Source organism: Pleuronectes platessa, chromosome 6 (genome assembly GCF_947347685.1).
Source record: "Pleuronectes platessa chromosome 6, fPlePla1.1, whole genome shotgun sequence".
Classification (NCBI taxonomy): domain Eukaryota; kingdom Metazoa; phylum Chordata; class Actinopteri; order Pleuronectiformes; family Pleuronectidae; genus Pleuronectes; species Pleuronectes platessa.
Window position 1 is genome coordinate 21,556,372 of NC_070631.1, and position 18,309 is coordinate 21,574,680.

Here is an 18,309-nt window from a genome sequence, read left to right on the forward strand (position 1 = left end):
TGTTTTGGGGGCCCTGTGCTTTGATGTGTAAATAACCTTTTTTCTATCTTACTTCACCTTCTCTTCTTTTCTTGTAATCTCCCACCTCTTTTTGCACTGAGCCCTTCTCTTTATCAGCCAGTGCCACCGTTTGCTATCTCCCTCTTGAGCTTTGTCTTAGTCCTTTTCTCTCCCCTCCACCCAGTCAGTCTCAATCCAGTCTTGCATCAGTTCATTTCTCTCTGGACTTGAGAGGCAAGAGAGTTGAGGGACTACCAGTAGCCGACAAGCGCTGGTGTACCAATCAGTGCCTTCTGCCAGATTCGGTCCACAAAGATAAAGGGAATCTTTCTCCCCGCTGCCTCTCTATCTCTCTTTGCCGCCATTCCTCTGTTGAAATCTGCTCTGTGTTTGTCCCAGCTTTGTAAGTCTGACTGATAGTGAAAGGAGAGATTCTCTCCGACTCCCATAGGAGCCCTAGGTCATGACTTGAAAGAGCTGCGCGGAGTTTCTTTTCTGGCATGAAAGTCCCATCACCTCCAATAAACCAGCATATTTCACTGCCACACATCACAGCGATTCCATAACCCTCTGCTGTTTAGTTCTTTCACAGTATTGATAGGAAACAGAGGTGAGGCCATGTCAATTAAGGTTTGGATTTGAAGGCATTTGGCCCAAAATTCCAAACAACACAAGACACGAGACAAGATTTTAGCTGTAAGACAACAGTTGTAACAAATCCCCTAAAGCCTGTAAATATTTATCTCAGCCAACAATGACGGCACAACAGCGATCAATACTTCATTCAGCTTAAGTGTTGCCAATAAAAGCAGGCAGCGCTATCGGCAGATCAATACGCCGGATCTTTTTTCCCCTGAGACGGGCTTAGCCAATCCCCCTCTCATTAGGAGCGAAATGACATGTCCTCCATACTAGAATATCCATCGGCCACCATCTCACTGTAGCGTAGAATTTATCGGCATGGTTGACTCAACTCGATTCAACTCTATTTGTATAGTGTCAAATCACAACATTCCCTCCAAGGCCGTTCACATGTTAGGGTCAAGACCTTTCAATGTTATAGAGAAACTCAACAGTTCTTTTGTGACTGTGGAGAGAAAAAACACTCTTTTAACAGGAAGAAACCTCCAGCAGAACCAGACTCAGTGTGGTTGACCTTGGTTTCACCCGTTCCTCCTCTGAGAACTCTGCTTCTTCAGCTTAATGCGTTAACGTAGGCCTTCCATATGTAACATTCAAACAGGGCAATATGACATCACATATAATGGCTAGCAAATGCTCTTGTGAGAGTTAATGGCACACTAAGGCAAGTCTAACAAATCCATTCAAATTTCCACTTCAGTAGAATCTGATAGTCAAATGGCTCTGTCCCTCTTTTATCACTCTCTCTCTGCCTCTCTTTATGTCCGTCACGGCACTGGGCCAGAAAATCACTCTCTCTGATGTTTGTCTTCTTTGCAGATTAAAAGTCAGATCTCTCTCGCCGCCACCTCTCTTTCTTTCTTTTCTTCCCCCCCTTTAGTCTTATCGGCCAAATCCCGGCCGTTTGCCTCTATTTTATGGCTGCCATCACATCTGAATCGATGTGGGCAGCCCGTGAAAGTAAAGAGGAGTGGGGACGGAGGGAACAGCGGGCGCGGTGGCTGTGTGCGCGCGTGTGTGTGTGTGTGTGTGTGTGTGTGTGTGTGTGTGGTGACTGCTGTCCGTTTCATGCAATTTTAACCAGGCTGTGTCAGTCACCGGTCTGGTGGCATTAAGGAGACAATTACGGCTATCTTTCACGATAATCATACAAGTGCTCTTCCCATTCTCCCTGGTGTTGCTCAGGCAGGGGCAGCCGTGATTGATTTGGGCAATTTGTTCTGCTGATTACGAGCAGCGTGGAAGCCCGGCATCGGTGCCTCGCATGCTCCTCTGTTCCTCACCTCGCACACACACACACACACACACAGATGCGCGCGCACACCAATCCCCTCCACTTTCAGCTTTATTTCAAGTCCTCTCCTCTGGCGGCAGTACGAGGAAACCGTATAAAGAGCTGATAGATGGTGGACAACACAACCCCCAAGGTCGTACTGGGAGGCATTCTCTTTGCTGAAGAAGGCACTTTTCCGAATGGCTGTGGGCTGTTTTTCCTGTTTAGTGTGTGTGTGTGTGTTGATTTATTCTTCATGTATTTGTGTGTCCATCTAACTTGTTGTCTTTTTACCCAGCCCTCCATGCCCCGGCCAGCTTTTGGGACACGTCTCCGTCTGGTAAAACTGGCCCTTTTTCCCCGACTCTCCTTCCTTCTATGTTCCTTCCTTCCTTCTCCCATACCTCACAGTCCATCACTTCCACCACCTCAACCTCCACTATGTTCACCTATAACTGCCGAACTCCTTTTCAAACCCCCACTCAATCAGCAACACACTCACTCCGCCTCCCTTTGTCACACACACACAAACACACGATTCATCACTAACCCAAAATTGGCACCACCCCAAAGCTGGGCACCGCGTGAAGGCAGTGGGATCTGAGTAGTGATAGTAGAAGGTTTGAGCTCTTCTGTCCAAGTATCTCATCTTCTTTCCCTCCTCTCCTCTCCTTCCAGCCACCATGAGGTTCAGTGGTTTCCTGCACTTGGACCAGGTGGAGGGCCAAGAGATCTTCTACACCCCGGAGATGGAGGACCCCAAGTCAGAGTTGTTCGGAGAGACAGCCCGCAGCATAGAGAGCGCTGTAAGTGCCCGGAATGCAGTTCTGTCAGCAATGATTGTGAATGATGTCCCTGCTAAATCGTCCGTGAAATAATATTCTGTCCACATTTCCTTTTCTTTTAAAGTTTGAATATGTATCTTAAAAAATACCTTTGTTCACTTTTCTATTCTCAGGGGTTTCGCTTCTACAGCTTTAAGTGGCCTGATATTAACCAACAGCCAGGAGCTTATGGCGGCTCATGTTAGTTTATATAATGTTAAACAAGTTATGTGCAAAAGAAATAATGAATCAGTTCAAAGACTTAATGACTCTTCTCTGCCTTTGCCATTCCTACATTATATTGTAGTTTTGCCTCTGAAGATTTCAGACTTTTAAAGCTTCACCAGTCGGCAATGTTATCAGATGATTATGTCACATGAAAGGTTTTTCTTTTGACAGAGCCATGTTAGCAGCATTGTATTATTATTTTCACCAGAATGAGGTCATACTCGGGAATAAGCAATGATCAAATCAAGATATGGAGTATTCTGACACTTAGTCACATTATGTGAACATGTATACGTCTTAATCACCTTGTAACGCCCCAATTGGAGTTTTTAAACAGCAAGCACTGTTTTGACAGTTACCAATTTATTGTCGACACATGCCCTATGTGTGAACAAGATGGAAAAATAGAAAGGAGTTGTAGCTTTTGCAAAATTAGAAAGAAAGCAGGGCCTCAATCATATGCAGGCTATGCTCTGTAACATGTGAATGGATTATCCTATAAGCAACTCATGTAAACACCATAATCAAAAAGATTATTCTCTGAATAAGGTATATTGTTGGAGTATGGTTGTGTGTTTATTTTTACACTCTCTCACTCGCCCAAACTAATCCAAACTAGACAAGCCCTCATAGATATCAAACATCTGGAAGGGTCTGATTCAGTTGGTCACACTAAGTCTGTAAACCCCTCACACTACATGATCATTTGGCAACATGATTTGTTCAGATCAGCCTCCACTCCACTGCTATTGTCCGAGGGGCTGAATCAGACCCCAAATCGGGTTGATAATCCTCTGGTGCGCAGAGGACATAACACGTCTTTAAGCTCTTTCTTTTGGATCTCAGCTCCACAAACATCCCTCACCATTTCCATAAAGCTTGACAAACGCTGTACATTGGTGAGATCGAAACACAGCTGAAAGAGGAGTCAACTATTGAGTTATACTCAGATTTGATTCGGGTGAGCATAAAACCTGTGTAGCCAAGAAATAACTCGCTGACATGTTCACCACAGCACCTTTGTAATTTGATAAAATGCCATATGTTGTGTTTTCAGTTTGTTCTAATGGCCTCAAGTGTCCAAAAGAACTCAATTAACACTGACGTGGTCGGGCTGCACATTTTGTGCTTTCCTAAGCATGCCCTCATCAAGAGTAGAAAAGCTTCTGAGTCAACATTTCAGAGAATCATGAGACACAAAACTCTTCAAAGAGAGCCCGACTAATCGAATTCTCCCAGCCCCTTCAGGCGAGCTTCACTGCAAACTGGGCTGGAATGGTTTCTTACCTCAATGATAAAAAGTCAAGAACGTAGTCAGTGGCTGCAGCCAGGGAGAAATGTCATCCATTTTTAATAAATGTTGGAAATCAGTTTAATCAGTTGATCCCTTTTTATCAGTGATTAAATACCAGTGTTTGACATATAAAGTGGATCAGAGGGACTTTCATGGCAGTTTAATTATATTTTTTCTTTATCAAACCACTTCTACACAAAAAAAGTGCAGGTATACGCAGTCTTTTTTTAAATGGGTAAACCTGCTAAGAAGGCATTTGACTAATTTCCTATTTCCAGTAGAGGAGTTTGCTGCGTCATGTTCCTGGTGACCAATGTGCCAGATGCTGAGAGGCTCAGAAAAAAAGGTTTCTGCTGCTTATGTCACAAAGTTTTATGGCGAAAATGCACGGAATTTCAATGCTCATCATAATGCTGTGTCAGTGTCTAGACTGCCAGAATAGTAGAGAAGAAGAAGAAAATAGAGCGTTCAACCAATAAAAACCTCTGTCTGCTGCAGAGTCATTTGCCCTGGGAGGGAATGCTGATTGAATCCCTTCTCATTACAGATGTTAGTGGGTGATTTGGACTCTACTATCCAAAAGTTATTTTTCATAAACAGGAAAATCTAATTCCTCACGTATACTGCTGATTAATTAAGATTTGTATTAATTATTCAATGCACTGCATGCAAACTTTAGTATGAGTTAGCATAGATATATATATCACACATTAGGCTTCCAGCAGCTCGTCAAGTTTAAAAAGGGAATTATGATATTTTAAAAAGTGCTCTCTGCAGACCAGTGTGAAGACTAATTTGTTGATTCCTTGCCAAGCGCCTCAGTATCGAAAAGCAGCAATCTGTGTGAGTTTAATTAGGATTCAGATATCTGAACGCTCAACCCAAGTCCTATTTCTGGATATGAGTCAAGTGTGGATGGTCACGATCCAGACGCTGTTCACGAGCCCGGTCCTCTGTGCGCTAATCACTGTGGTGCGGTTTACCCTGCTTCCATTTCTCCACTCTCCCTTTTTCTTTGTTGAGGTCAGACGTTTGAAAACATGTCTCTGATGTCAAGCCAGGGCCTCACTCCTCAGATGAAATGGGGGGTTTGTGTTTGTATGTTTATGTTTGTGTGTGTGTGTGTGTGTGTGTGTGTGTGTGTGTGAGTGTGTCTGTGTGTCTGTGTGTGTGTGTGTATACACAGTACACACCAACAGCTGCTGTATCGGTGTCACTAGCCCCCACTGGGACCTAATCTGCTACCTCACAGCAGTTTTTGTGTGGCTGTGTGCGTGTGTGTGCGCATGTTGTGTGTGTTGCCTCGTTAGCGCTCTCAGCCTGTGTGTCTCTGAAGCCTGGTGTGCCACTTGACAGCAACCACTCCTTCCCCATCTCCCAACACACACACACTGAACAAATTCAAATTTAAAACAACTTTATTTGTCCCCAGAGGCCAATTGTTAGGCAAAACACAAGTAAAACCAACGATGACATCAGTGCAATGTTGACCGTTAAAAAATAGTGCTGTACTGACATTGTAAGCGAAAACTCATTGAGAGAACGTAGATAAATACTGAATGAATAAAGTGAGAGGAGCACACACAGTTGACACACACACACACACACACACAAACTACATACTCAGATATACAGTCCAAACACATAAAGAATTGAGCCGCAGCACATTTCATTCGTAGCTGAGCAAACCTCTTACAATGAGTTAATAAATTGGAACATGTGAGCGACAGCAAAGTTAAAGAGGGAAAGAAAGAGAGAGCAGGGAGTAAGTCAGCGTGGGATTTTGTCCACAACCATTTGCATCTCAAAGCCACAGTCAGAGGATTATAAATGTAACCGTTCACTTGTGTCTAAAGCCTCAATAATGTGTTTTTTGTAAAAAAGCATGAACAAAATAATATGTCATCTCTACCACAAGTTCCTGCTGATTTTGTTAAAAGAGAATCATTTTGCGGACAATGACTGGCTTTAGAAATGCAGATGAGCAGTGTGGAAGAGCCCTCAGTGGGAACAATGGAGGCAGTCATGAAGAGGACGCTCCAGTAAAGTGGGTTACCAGGCCCTGTGGCTCCTGTGATTTTAACAAGCTGCTGCGGCGGCGAGGACCAAGCGAAGGATTTTTCCTTTTTGTTGCTCGTCCTGTGATTGAGATTATCCAGCCCCGGCGCAGAGCGTGTGTATGTTTTAAGTTCTAGCGTGAAAATTGGTCCATTTTTAGTTTTGGCTGAAGGCAACTTCAGTGCGATTGCTGTAATGTCACCGTTGGCTTAAAGAAATGTACGAGTCCTCGCGGAGCTCCGCCGGCTGTTACAACACGCACTCAGCAGGGGCATCAGAAGCAAAACCAATCACGAACACATGTCAGGGTAGCATGACATTTATCCTGGCTCCTCCCGAAAAGCTTGTTCTTGTAATTAATGCCACGGCTGCTGCTAAATGTCATTTTGTGCACCCACACCCAAAAGATTTCCTCTCTGCACTCCAATTTAGGATGGGTCTCTTTTTCTCCCTCTGAGCCACAGTCGAGTCTTCTGGTGTTCTACCCGCTGCTATGAAAGCACAGGGCTCATTACCAGCCCCATTTATCATCTCTCCTCTCTCTGTTCTCTCCGGCTCTCTCTCTCTCTCTCTCTCTCTGTCCCCCTCCAGCTCAATGACTTGTTCAGGAAGTCGGAGGTGCACAAAGACTTCATGAGCGTTCGCGTCCGTAACCTGGCACCCAGCAACTCCATCCTGGCCTTTGTGGAGGCTCACTTCAGACAAGGTGAGAGCAGAACTGCAAACAGAAACAGAAAATGTACGTGTTTGGAATCAGTTGTGATTCGTCGCCCTTTGGCTTTTAGCAAGCAAGCTATCTCAGAAATAACTTAAATGATTCAAATGAAACTGGGATTACAGTTACACCATTTGTCAAGCAGAATAAGCCAGTGTGTAACCATTATTTAAGCAATAACCTTTATTTACTCTTCACTCCTCACTTTTAGCCTCTTCTCATGCACAGAGGAGCTCGTGTAGAGCTCCATCATTTTATTTCTTAACAAATTCCACACACAGTTTAAAAAGATGTTTCTAATATCCAGCCATCAAATTTCTCTTCAAACTTATTACTAAAATCTAAGTATGTTCATGCCTGTTTGACATGAATCCCCATTATTGCTGAAGGTAGCAACCAAACTGTACTTGCACATATCCACTCAGAGTAATCTAGGGAACCTGACTGAACAGTAATGGGTACTACAGCTGTGAGAACTTTGATTGAAATGACCGTGACTCAGTGTTTATGCCTCACCTCCCACAGCTCCTCCATGTGCAAAACATTACCAGGTCTTAAGTATCGTGCAAAATGATCATCTGTTTTTTTTGCCGTGTGCACTGCTGCAGATTAAAATCAACTACACCTCACTCTGATTATTATAACCACACTATCAAGAGTATTTTGAAGCCTTGGCAGAAGGCAGTGTTTTCTCGTTCTTTTTTATATTTGGCTCAAGATATTGTGAGGCACTGAATGTATCTCCCAGTTTTTCTCGGTGCCCACTTCATCGCTTGCTTGCAACGATTTGGATTTTGTAGATGTTGAGATTGGTGTTTGATATTGATCAGAGCCAGGATAAAAAATGTTGGATTGTGCATAACATCCACTGTAAAGAAAATATCAGGTTATATTATAACAGTTTATACAATTTAACCACTAGATGTGAGTTGCTCATGTTTTTTTAATGTGTTAAAGGATTGTTTATTTGACCAATGGCCTGTATTTTTTAATTGCCACACTTCAATGTGCTGGTATTCATTAATTAATTAGAATCTTTTATGTATGAAATTCGAGCTCCGGTTGATGTGGAACAACATTTACAAGGTTTCTTTTGCACAACACAAACCACAGCACCTCCCACGCCTTGTCTTTTTCTTTCTTTTCTTTTATGAGCGTCATTTAGCATCCCTCATACGCTTCATACAGGGCACCGGCCGCTGTACAGCAACACTCCTCCATGGCCAGTAAAGTGAGCATCTGCAGTGAACGTTATGAGGGTAATTCATCTAGAACAGAGCCAGACAAGGAAATAGGTGGAGGACAAGCGGTCCCCACAGACCCTCTACCTGTCCTACACAAGGCTCTCAGATAGTATCCAGTCTATCACTAAGGAAGCTCGGGCCCTCTATTTGCTTGGCAGTGTTCCTCAGGAGACTTGTCCTGAGTGGCTCTACCTCTGCTTCCTTGTAGATACAAGATACACCGTGGAGGACATCGAAGGATCCCTGCTGAAACAGCTGAAGGCCTCCAAAGAGACCGGCATCGCCGTGAAGAAGCCGGAGGACGAGAATATTCGATTCACCAATTATGGTAATACAGTAGTGTGTAGGGATTTACAGAATGGAAAGGGGGTTTAATATATTCATGAGGTGATTTATCGATGGGTTTAAGGGTTTTGAAAAATGAAATCTCAGCACCTCAGGCTCAACATGCTTTTATACATGTTTTCTCCTTTTCTAATTTTGATTGTTCTCTCCGGCATCACTCACAGGCCTCTCCACCACTACCACCACCACGGCATCCATCACCACAGCCGCTCCCACCACGGCCACCACGACCACCACCACCAGGCCTCCGCCGACCTCCCCCTACATCACCCGCCGGCCACCGGGCACCACCCGCAGACGCACGACCACAACTTCAGCACCGGCTACCACGCCACTCCTCACAACAGCAGCCGTCACCACGACCACTCAGCCTCCAGCCACCACCATCGCCCGCTTCAGGGGCAAGCCTCACCACAAGGCCCACAAGCCGTGCGACTCCCACCCCTGCCTCCACGGGGGCACCTGCGAGGACGACGGCAACGACTTCAGCTGCAAGTGTCCCGCCGGGCGGGGGGGCTCAGTGTGTGAAAAGGGTGAGCTTTATTTCTTCTCCAATATTTGTTATTACTCCTATATCAAGTTTGACTTTATTTCAAACTCTTCTAATAAAAGGAGCTGGAACAGAGTTTGAATATTATACGCTACTGTCAGAATTTACTGCTTCAAAGAAACCACCAGTGGCCGACTTTGACTCTACATTGATTTTGCAGCAAAGGTTTGAGCAGGGTTTTGGGCAATTGTTGTGAAGGGCTTGTGAAGGACTGGATTAAAAATGCAGGACACGAGACGGACACGGTTTTTAGGTTCTTATTGTAAAACTTAATCTTGCTGGGGGGATATACAGAGGTGTGGAGCTGGAGCCAGGAGTCCTCACAGGCTGAGCAGGGCAGGCAGTGATTCCATTAGAGTGGAGCAAGCCCGCTGACTAGAAAAACCTCAAAAGTTAGATACAATCTGGTGAACACTGGACTGAGGATCAATGGTTTAAGTACTTCAACCGATGAGTGGTTATTGGCATATAAGTCTCAGGCATGTTGAAGGGTTGGTGAGAGTACATTGAATAAAATATATTTATTCTGGAAGAAGGAAGAAGTTTTGAAACCAAGCGGTGAAACTTGAATAGAAGCCTGAGTAATGACTCTCAGCTCACTGATTGTAAATGACAGATGTGAATTTATTGTGACATCTGAAGCTCAACATGGCAACAGAGATCAGAGCTCAGGGAAAAGCCCATGTTTAGTCTTGACTAATTATTTAAACCTGAGCACAAAATGTTGAGGGCTCCGTTTTAACAATATAAGCAGCTTCCCCAGACGTGATCACATAGACACAGAGGGGAGTGATGGGCCTACAGGTGGATGCTCTGGTGGTGGAGGGGCTGAATCATCAGGCAGCGATACTGACGCAGGGCAGCAGAGGCATTGACAAGCAAAGGGAGAGATGGGAAATCACTGCAGCTTAACCAGTCTGCCAACGTGAGGCATGTCACATGATGAGACTGGTACGGTTCCAGTTAACTGCCTGAAGTAGCTCGCAAGCATCGCTACATCCACAACAGCAAAGAAAAAGGGAATGCTGCAGCAGGTGCATGGCTCAAAATGGTTTTACTTGGTCTGTAAATGAATCATGGTGTGTTTTGGCTGCAATAAACCATATAGATTTAAACCATTCCCTTTAACCGCCAGATGGGCTTTCACATCGGCAGATTGTTAATTTAACGGCGGCTTTTCCAGGTAGTGAGAGAGAACTCTCCGTCTGCAGTAGAAGTTCTTCCTGAGAAGCACAACTCTTTTGTTCCGTCCTTCTTACCCTACTTTTGGATGTTTGGGGACGAGAGCAAATTCAAGCAGCTGAATCTTAAGATAATTGACACTTATTGCTTTGATGGGGATTAGCTGGTGACAATCGGTGTGTGTCTTTGCGTTAGAGTGGCTAAATTTAAGTCTCACACACACACACATGCACACAAACACACAAGCCTCCCCAAGATCAATCAAATCGTTTGAATAGAGGGAGCTCATCAGCTGCCATTCTCCTCAGAGAGACGGACAGAAAGACAGCTGGACAGAGAGAAAGGGAGCTGGGGGAGAAAAATCGTCATTGTCAAGTTGTGACAAAACAAAGGTTTCTGTGCATGCACTCGTGTGTGTCTGTGTGTATGTGTGTGTTTTTGTGTGTGTATGAGGATGACAGTGTGAAAAGCTCAGCCCCTCCCCTTTCTCAGCTTCATGTGATAAATTCATCGTGTTGTGTAGAGAGACATCCATCTTAAACTAAACTGAGAGATCATCACGAGGAGCAGCTCTCATCCTTAATCAAGCACGTTAGACGCCTATTATGCCACAGTCAAACAAATCCCGTTGTAATGGGAGCATTGGCTTGTTGTCTCCGTTCCTCCCCAGTGATCCAGTACTTCATCCCGTCCTTTGGAGGCCAGTCCTACTTGGCCTTCGCGACGATGAGCGCCTACCACACGGTCCGCATCGCCATGGAGTTCAGGGCGTCCGAGGAGACCGGCATCCTGCTCTACAACGGCCAGGAGGGCAAGAAGGACTTCATCTCTCTGGCTCTGGTCAACGGCCGGGTGGAGCTCAGGTGAGCGGTGGCTGATTCAATTTGATGAAACCTTTAATGCTCGCCGTGGGGACACAGGGTCATTGCATTAGCAGCAGCAGCAGCAGCAGAGAGGATGGAGATGAAACACAAACACCGGAGATAATGAGGCAAATAATTACAGCAAGTAAACATGTTGAAAGCAACACTGTCAGAAAAACAAACACAGACCCAGACGCAACTTGACGGATCTGCAGGTTAGAGCTGTGACACGGTGCTTTCAGAGATATGTTCAGACGTATCGTGATTACAGATGGTGGGAACATATGCACGGAAATATGCGCAGGACATCTGAGTTTTGTTCTTTTTAATCACATGCTCTATTTTTAGAGATGGGGCCTGACGTACAAGTGGGATATATGCATTTACAGATGGAAGCAGTGACGTATAGAAACTGGCCCAGATATGACTCACCAGTGCATTGGACTGTCTGTGGATTTACATACAGATATGAGCAGTCGCGACTGAAGATACCAAATAGGATGAACAGAAATACATTTAGTTAATCTGTGCTTATAGGAATTGTCTTGTTAGAGGGATATTTAGAGATTTCTCAATTTATTTCTTTAATTATATCCCTGTTACCTCTGCTGAGGATGTTATGTTTTCGACTGGTTGTTGGCTTGTTAGCAGGATTATGCAAAAAGTAACTTTCCATCAACCAAAGGCAGAACCCATTACATACTGGTGCAGATTTGCATTGGGGGAAGTTCCTGATTTTAGTTTTGACTCTCTTTAACATTGTGACATGGGTTCTTTTTCAAAATTTGCCCTGATTTCACTGAGAATAATCCATGGATCTCCAAAAAATCCATTCTAGTTTACTTATATGACGTTTTATCTTGTGAGATGTGATAAATGTGGCTTAGGAGTCACAGTGAAACGTTCGCTAACCAAGGGGTTGGTGCTTCGATCCCAGTCTCTCACATTCCGTGTCTGGAACCTCAAATTGCCCCTGACAGCTGTGCCAGTGTGCGAGTGACATACAGACACAAAGATCTGTTCACGATCATGTTCACACTTAGGGTTAATTCTAAATTAACCTGCAGGACTTTAGACTGTGGCAGGAAGCCGAGGTACTCTCAGAAACCCCCAGACACGAGGGGAACATGAAAGAACTGGGATTCAAAATCAAAATCCTCTTACTGTGAGATATCAAATTACATTTACATTAAAACAGTACTTTTTCTACCTCTCCCAAGTCATTGCAAGTTTCTGTCATCATTGGTCATTCTGTGATTACTATTGATACTCGGAAGGACCAAATCAATGCCGCAGGGACCAGGATATCTTGATGTGTGTGAGTCGAGCTCCAGAAACACTGGACACGTTCCATAATGAGACTGAACAATGACCCTCGCTGCCTGGACACATCTTTTAATCACCATGGCTGCAGTGACTCCGACTTTCTGTGAGATGTTTTAGATTTGAAACCACGCTGAGTGTCACTCCTCACGACTGGTAAATTGATGCAGAAGTGTTAAATTGGTGTCATGCCCAGTGAAGATGTGTGGTAGGAGTTGAAGAAGAATAAATTGTTTCCCTCCTTCGGCACAGTATCAGTTTTGGACTCAAAGCTCAAAGCGACAGAAAGTTTCATCAGTTGATTCTGTTTAAATTAGACAATCTTCCTGTCAGACAGCCTCAGACACTTCTCCTCTCTGTCCTGGAACTGTATAAATAAAAAATATTTTTCCTTGAAGAACAGCGTAATTTCTCCTTCAGAAGAAATGCGGAGAAACTAATTAGAAATCCCCCCCCCACGTCAATTATGGACCTATTATTTCAAACGCCATCCGCTTTCTTAATCATTTTAAGTCCTTTGTCTCAGCCTGACCCTCGAAGTCCTTTAAATTCCTCCCAACCTGGCCACGTTAGACTTCTCTATTCAGAGTAAAATCAATAGCAAACTTAAGGAGATCATTAGTCACTTGTGCTTTCAAATGGAGCTCTGCCTCTACTGCAGAAACACAGCTGGGAGATTACTGCACAACAGCTCTGCAAATCTGAGACGTGGGGAGAGGAGCTAATTATTTGTTGCAAATAATTGCTCTCAGGTTGAGCTCATACTTCTGTATGTGTGGGTGCACACACACACAACAGCTCTCCCTGTGAAGGTATGGCCTTTGTCTTGTTCAATAAGAAAGAGGGCGTGAAAGACATTTCTCAAATAACTGGCTCATTCCTGGCACATGGTTGAAATCCCAAATGGGAAGTCTCTTACCTTCTTTATTTCCTCCTCTGTTTCGTTGAGCAACATGAGCAGATTCCTTCTAGTCATTAGGCGCCTTGATAAAGAACCAACACATTTCTGTGAAAAACCACCTCATCCAGCGCTGTAATCTGATATGAAGTGTGAAAAGCACACGGGTATAAAGTTGACGGAATGAGCGCCTAACACGTTGTTGTTCGCCTTGTTCTCAGGTTCAACACGGGTTCGGGCACAGGGACGATGGTCAGCAAAGTGCAGATCACTCAGGGCCGCTGGCATCAGCTGGTGGTGACTCGCAATCGGCGAAACGCCATGCTCAGCGTGGACAACGAGCCGCACATCGAGGGCGAGAGTCCCCGCGGCACAGACGGCCTGAACCTGGACACCAACCTCTTCATCGGAGGAGTGACTGAGGAGATGAAGCAGGAGTAAGACCTTCCATCTGCAGCTCCACATCGTTATGATAACATCACGCACAAAAAGTCAACTGTGGTTTCTATTTGCTGAAATTTCTATATCTTGTACATGATATTGAAGACTGTAAACTTATTTTCCAATCTCCCACTCCCTTGTACGGATTAACCTTGTAGCTGGCCTGCGGACAAAAGATATAGCTGTGTGCTGATATTCACCTCCAGTTACTCACACACACACACACACACACACACAAACAAGTTTATTCACTATCATAATTTATTTTTTATGAAGGCTCCTTTAAAACAGGTGGACTAGACTGGAACCACCTGAAGGCTCTAATCGTTTCAGTTGATGTTGTGCGTGCATTTTGAATGTGAACGGGAACAGGCTCTTTAACAATGCATGTGTTCAAAATATTACTGTAGTTATTGAGAATATTTGGTGATTCAGCCTTACTTAGGTTAACTATTAACGTAGTTGAGCTTTATGTATAGATACTTGATTAGAGGTTTTTGGATGTGTGTTAACTGTTAAAACAATTCCTGGAGCATTTATTTATTGGCCTCATAGGATAATACAACGTTAAATCTGTAGTATTTTACAATTAAGTTCACACAACATCTTTGTCTAGGTGTTGGAATCCATCAACTTCAGCCTCATCCTCTACTGTAACATAGGAATATAACTGCTTCATGCTCAGCAAGAATACAGAAACTATTACGACCATATTGAAGAAAAAATAAATTTGGAGATGTTGAGAATAAATTGTTAATATTACGACAATAAAGCTATGATAATTTGAGAAAAATTTTATATATAGGAAATAATAATAATACATAAGTTCCTCTCCAATCTCATTGGAGAGGAATCATGTTTCTTGAGAAACAATGAAGCCTCATGGAATAGCACACACGTAATTAACAATGTCCTTACAGTCGCCCACTACCACACATTGCCTCCTCCACATAAGAGGCAATTTCCTCCAAGTCCGAGTAGTTTGACAGTTTTTCCAAATCCTGCTACTTGTGATAATGTGGAGCTGATGTGAAAAAAGATATTAAGTATTTCATTATTTGTGAAATTGGGTGATGTTATGATATCACTGCTCTACAATGACAAACAGCCTAAAATAACGACATAAGTCACCAAATGTTCAGACTTTATTCTCTGAATGTTGTGACTTTATTCTTGACATGTCTTTAATTGGCCATATACCCTATTAACAACACTTAGGGTATTGAGCACATAGCATCGTCCGGACCATAAGTTCTGTGTTATCAAGTGACTGTGATTAGTGTGTTGATCCTATCTGTACGTGTGTTGAAAGAAACACATTAAAAGTCATCACATGCTTACTGGTTGCCTTGTCATCCTCAGTGTGAAGGAGAGGACAGCGGTGGCCACAGGTCTGGTGGGCTGCATCCGACTGCTGGACGTCAACAACCGAGTGCTCAACTTGCAAGAGAGCGACGGCAACAGTCTGTACGGCAGCGGCGTGGGCGAATGTGGCAACAACCCCTGTCAGCCCAATCCCTGTAAGAACGGCGCAGCGTGCCAGGTGAAGGAGGCCGAGATGTTCCACTGCAAGTGCAGCAGAGGATTCTGGGGTAAGACGCCAACAAAAGGTGCAGCTCAGCACTTTCTCTAATGTTGCGCCGGGATTTGTTCTCCGTCGTGGTGTTTTGAGAAGTTAATTCACGTGTGTGTGCAGGAAACTTAGAAAGTTATTCTTATTCAGAAGTACTTTTCAGACTTTCCTAACACCTCGTCGTTAGAATGATGTTTATATCTCTGCTTTGCCTTCTCTTCGTGGATTCACTCTGGTCATGATTTACTCACAAATCCGAAGTAAGCTTGACGGCCTAATTTGACAGTGTGAATCCGCACCCAGCAGGAGCGCCGGTGGACATTTTGTAAACACCAACTCCATCGTATCCGAGTGTCCAATGCGGAGATGATTAAATGTTGAATCAGCACAGAAAACATGGAAACTTCCTCCAAATCCTCAGCGATTGGCCTTTGGCCTGTCTCTACTTGCACGTCCCTCCCTCCCTCCCTCCCTCCCTCCCTCCCCCCTTATTCCCTCCAGCCGATGCCGACTAACAAGCAACTCTGAGAGAAAATAGTGAAGACCCGACCCACTCAGGGCCCAGTCAAGCGTTCCCCTGCCCGGTTGTTCCGCAGCTACTGCAAAAAGTTTCATTCCAGAACCAAATAAATTGTCAGAGTTAACTTTTATGCTTTTAATAGTAAAGGATTTTATACTCGTACATCTCTTATGGGAAACTATTTTCCCTTAAAGAGCGATTTTCCTCAAAGTTAAAGTGTGGATCAATAAAACATAATGTTACTATATTATTACCTTTCATCTAGTTTTAGGATTTGTTACTTAGAGACCTGAGAAGGATGAAAGATAAACCTCTGCTCTGAAGAAGAGGCATTGCTGTAATCAAATTGTGTCTGTAACATGACATAGCATGAATGGTAGTCAAGTTAATTTTGTCATCATGTCAATTTAGCAAGTGGCCAAGATTGTCTGGTCTCAGAGAGAAGGATTGATCGGAGAAAGAGAGAATAAATGGGGAAAGAGAGGTGTACTTAGAGGGAGGACATGTCAGGACAGCCAGATGAATGGGGGAGGTGAGAGAGTATTAAAAGATAAAAAGATGGGAAGGGAGGAAGCGATATGAAAAAAAGAGCTGTGGTAGGGAGGAAGTGAGAGCGGGGGATAAAAGACAGATTCCAAATGGTGTGAGTACGGAGAAAAAAGCAGGGGAGCCCTGTGAGCTCAGCGGGGAGGGGGTTCATTAAAGTGCTCTCCTCACAACAGGCACCGACTGCTAAAGCAATGACGGGTGAATTTAGATGGGCTGAGGCAGAGGGCTAAACCATCAGCCTCCAGACGAGGAGCGCTAGCCGCTCCCACAGCCGGCGTGGGCCCCGGAACACAGCCACATGGCAGGGATGCTCGCCACTGTTTAATCTGGACGTGTAATATTTTCAAATCCTATTAGGAAATGACCTCTGTAACAGAGGAAGTCACCACACAGACACGAATCCACACACACACACACACACACACACACACACACACACACACACCCTCCTCTCAGAGGGAGAAAGTGGTTGAAAATGTCAGTGGTTATCAAAATTATTATTTATCGTTGTCTCATAATGTGTGTGTGTGTGTCTAGGTCCAACCTGTGCCGATGTCCACGACCCATGTGAGCCCAACAGGTGCCATCCATCCTCCCAGTGCCAGGCGCTGCCAGAAGGAGGCTACAAATGCGAGTGTCCCATGGGGCGTGAAGGAAGGCACTGTGAAAAAGGTAATTTGACTAAAGAGTGAATCACCTGGTTTAACTCTTGTCTCTCATGCCTCGATTGTTCTCTCTGGTGCTTATCAAGGGGCAGCACCACCCACCTTTAAGCCTCTCTTCCCCCTGCTTTCTTTCCGCTCTGTGACATTTCCATCCATCCTGAATTGAGGAGAAAGATCAAACACAGAAAGGGGAGGGGGCCTTCAGGGTCGGAGTGGATTGGTGAGTTGGTGGGCTATATGTAGAAGTAAGGGAGATGATTGGCCCCATTGGGCCGTCTGCCACATTGACTCAGCAGTGCTTGTTAGCGGCTAAGTGACAGCGAGGCTGCAGCCTTCCTCCACTTCCTCTCTCCCTGCCCGGCCGCCCACAGGTGTAGTGTTCAAACATGTTTGTTGCTGCTGAGCTACAGACAAGGCAGAGTCAGGCCTCGGCTGGGGAACAGACCAGAGCAGCTTTGAATGTTCATCATTACCACTTTTGGCAGTGTCACACTCTGAACTCTACCCGTAGGTCGTCCCTCCCTGCATCTGGAGACGTTGTCAGGAGTCTTTGCAGAAGTTGACTACGATCAAGAGAATACACAGTTATGCACATGCCTAACAAAAGACAATCATGCACTCTTGTATAGCTCTGGGAATTTAGAAGAACCAGATGGGAACAACCTCTCTCTGAGCCTCAAGTCCCAGTTAGCAGGTGATTAAAGTAAATTGAGGTGAACCAAAATCAATGCTACGGGAGCGAGAGCATCTCCCATTCCAAAAGGCTATTTTTTCCCAGGAATCAATGAGATGACTAATCGCATCAGTCCACCCTGCCTGTGATGATTAATGGGAGCGTCACTCAGCCAGAGTGTCGGCCCCAGACAGGAGCTCAGAGATAAGGTGGCAGCCAGGCGGACAAACCCTCTGAGGGCTGCACTGAGAACAGTTAAAAAGACATGTAGCCTAGAGCCCACTCATCTGAAGCCTGCAGGTGTATTAGTCATAATATAAAGTGTGTGTGTGTGTGTCTGCGTGTGTACATGTGCAGCTGAGCTGGGGTTTCCATTTCAATTCCAACAGGGTTCTTCAGGGCTGGCACCGTTGTAAGATCACCATCAAGGACTTTTCTCAATGGTGTTC

The 18,309-nt window shown here is 44.6% G+C and overlaps 1 protein-coding gene across 4 annotated transcripts in view; it reads left to right on the forward strand.

The window, feature by feature from the left end:
- The window catches only part of agrn (agrin), a 247,112-nt gene that overhangs the window by 205,405 nt on the left and 23,398 nt on the right, over positions 1–18,309 (forward strand). For all 4 annotated transcript variants that reach the window (XM_053424037.1, XM_053424038.1, XM_053424039.1 and 1 more), the window contains 8 exons: positions 2,594–2,721; positions 6,911–7,025; positions 8,487–8,606; positions 8,788–9,156; positions 11,026–11,218; positions 13,661–13,876; positions 15,243–15,472; positions 17,060–17,194. In XM_053424037.1, the coding sequence (XP_053280012.1) occupies positions 2,594–2,721; positions 6,911–7,025; positions 8,487–8,606; positions 8,788–9,156; positions 11,026–11,218; positions 13,661–13,876; positions 15,243–15,472; positions 17,060–17,194 (1,506 nt within the window). The remainder of the gene's footprint in view (positions 1–2,593; positions 2,722–6,910; positions 7,026–8,486; positions 8,607–8,787; positions 9,157–11,025; positions 11,219–13,660; positions 13,877–15,242; positions 15,473–17,059; positions 17,195–18,309) is intronic.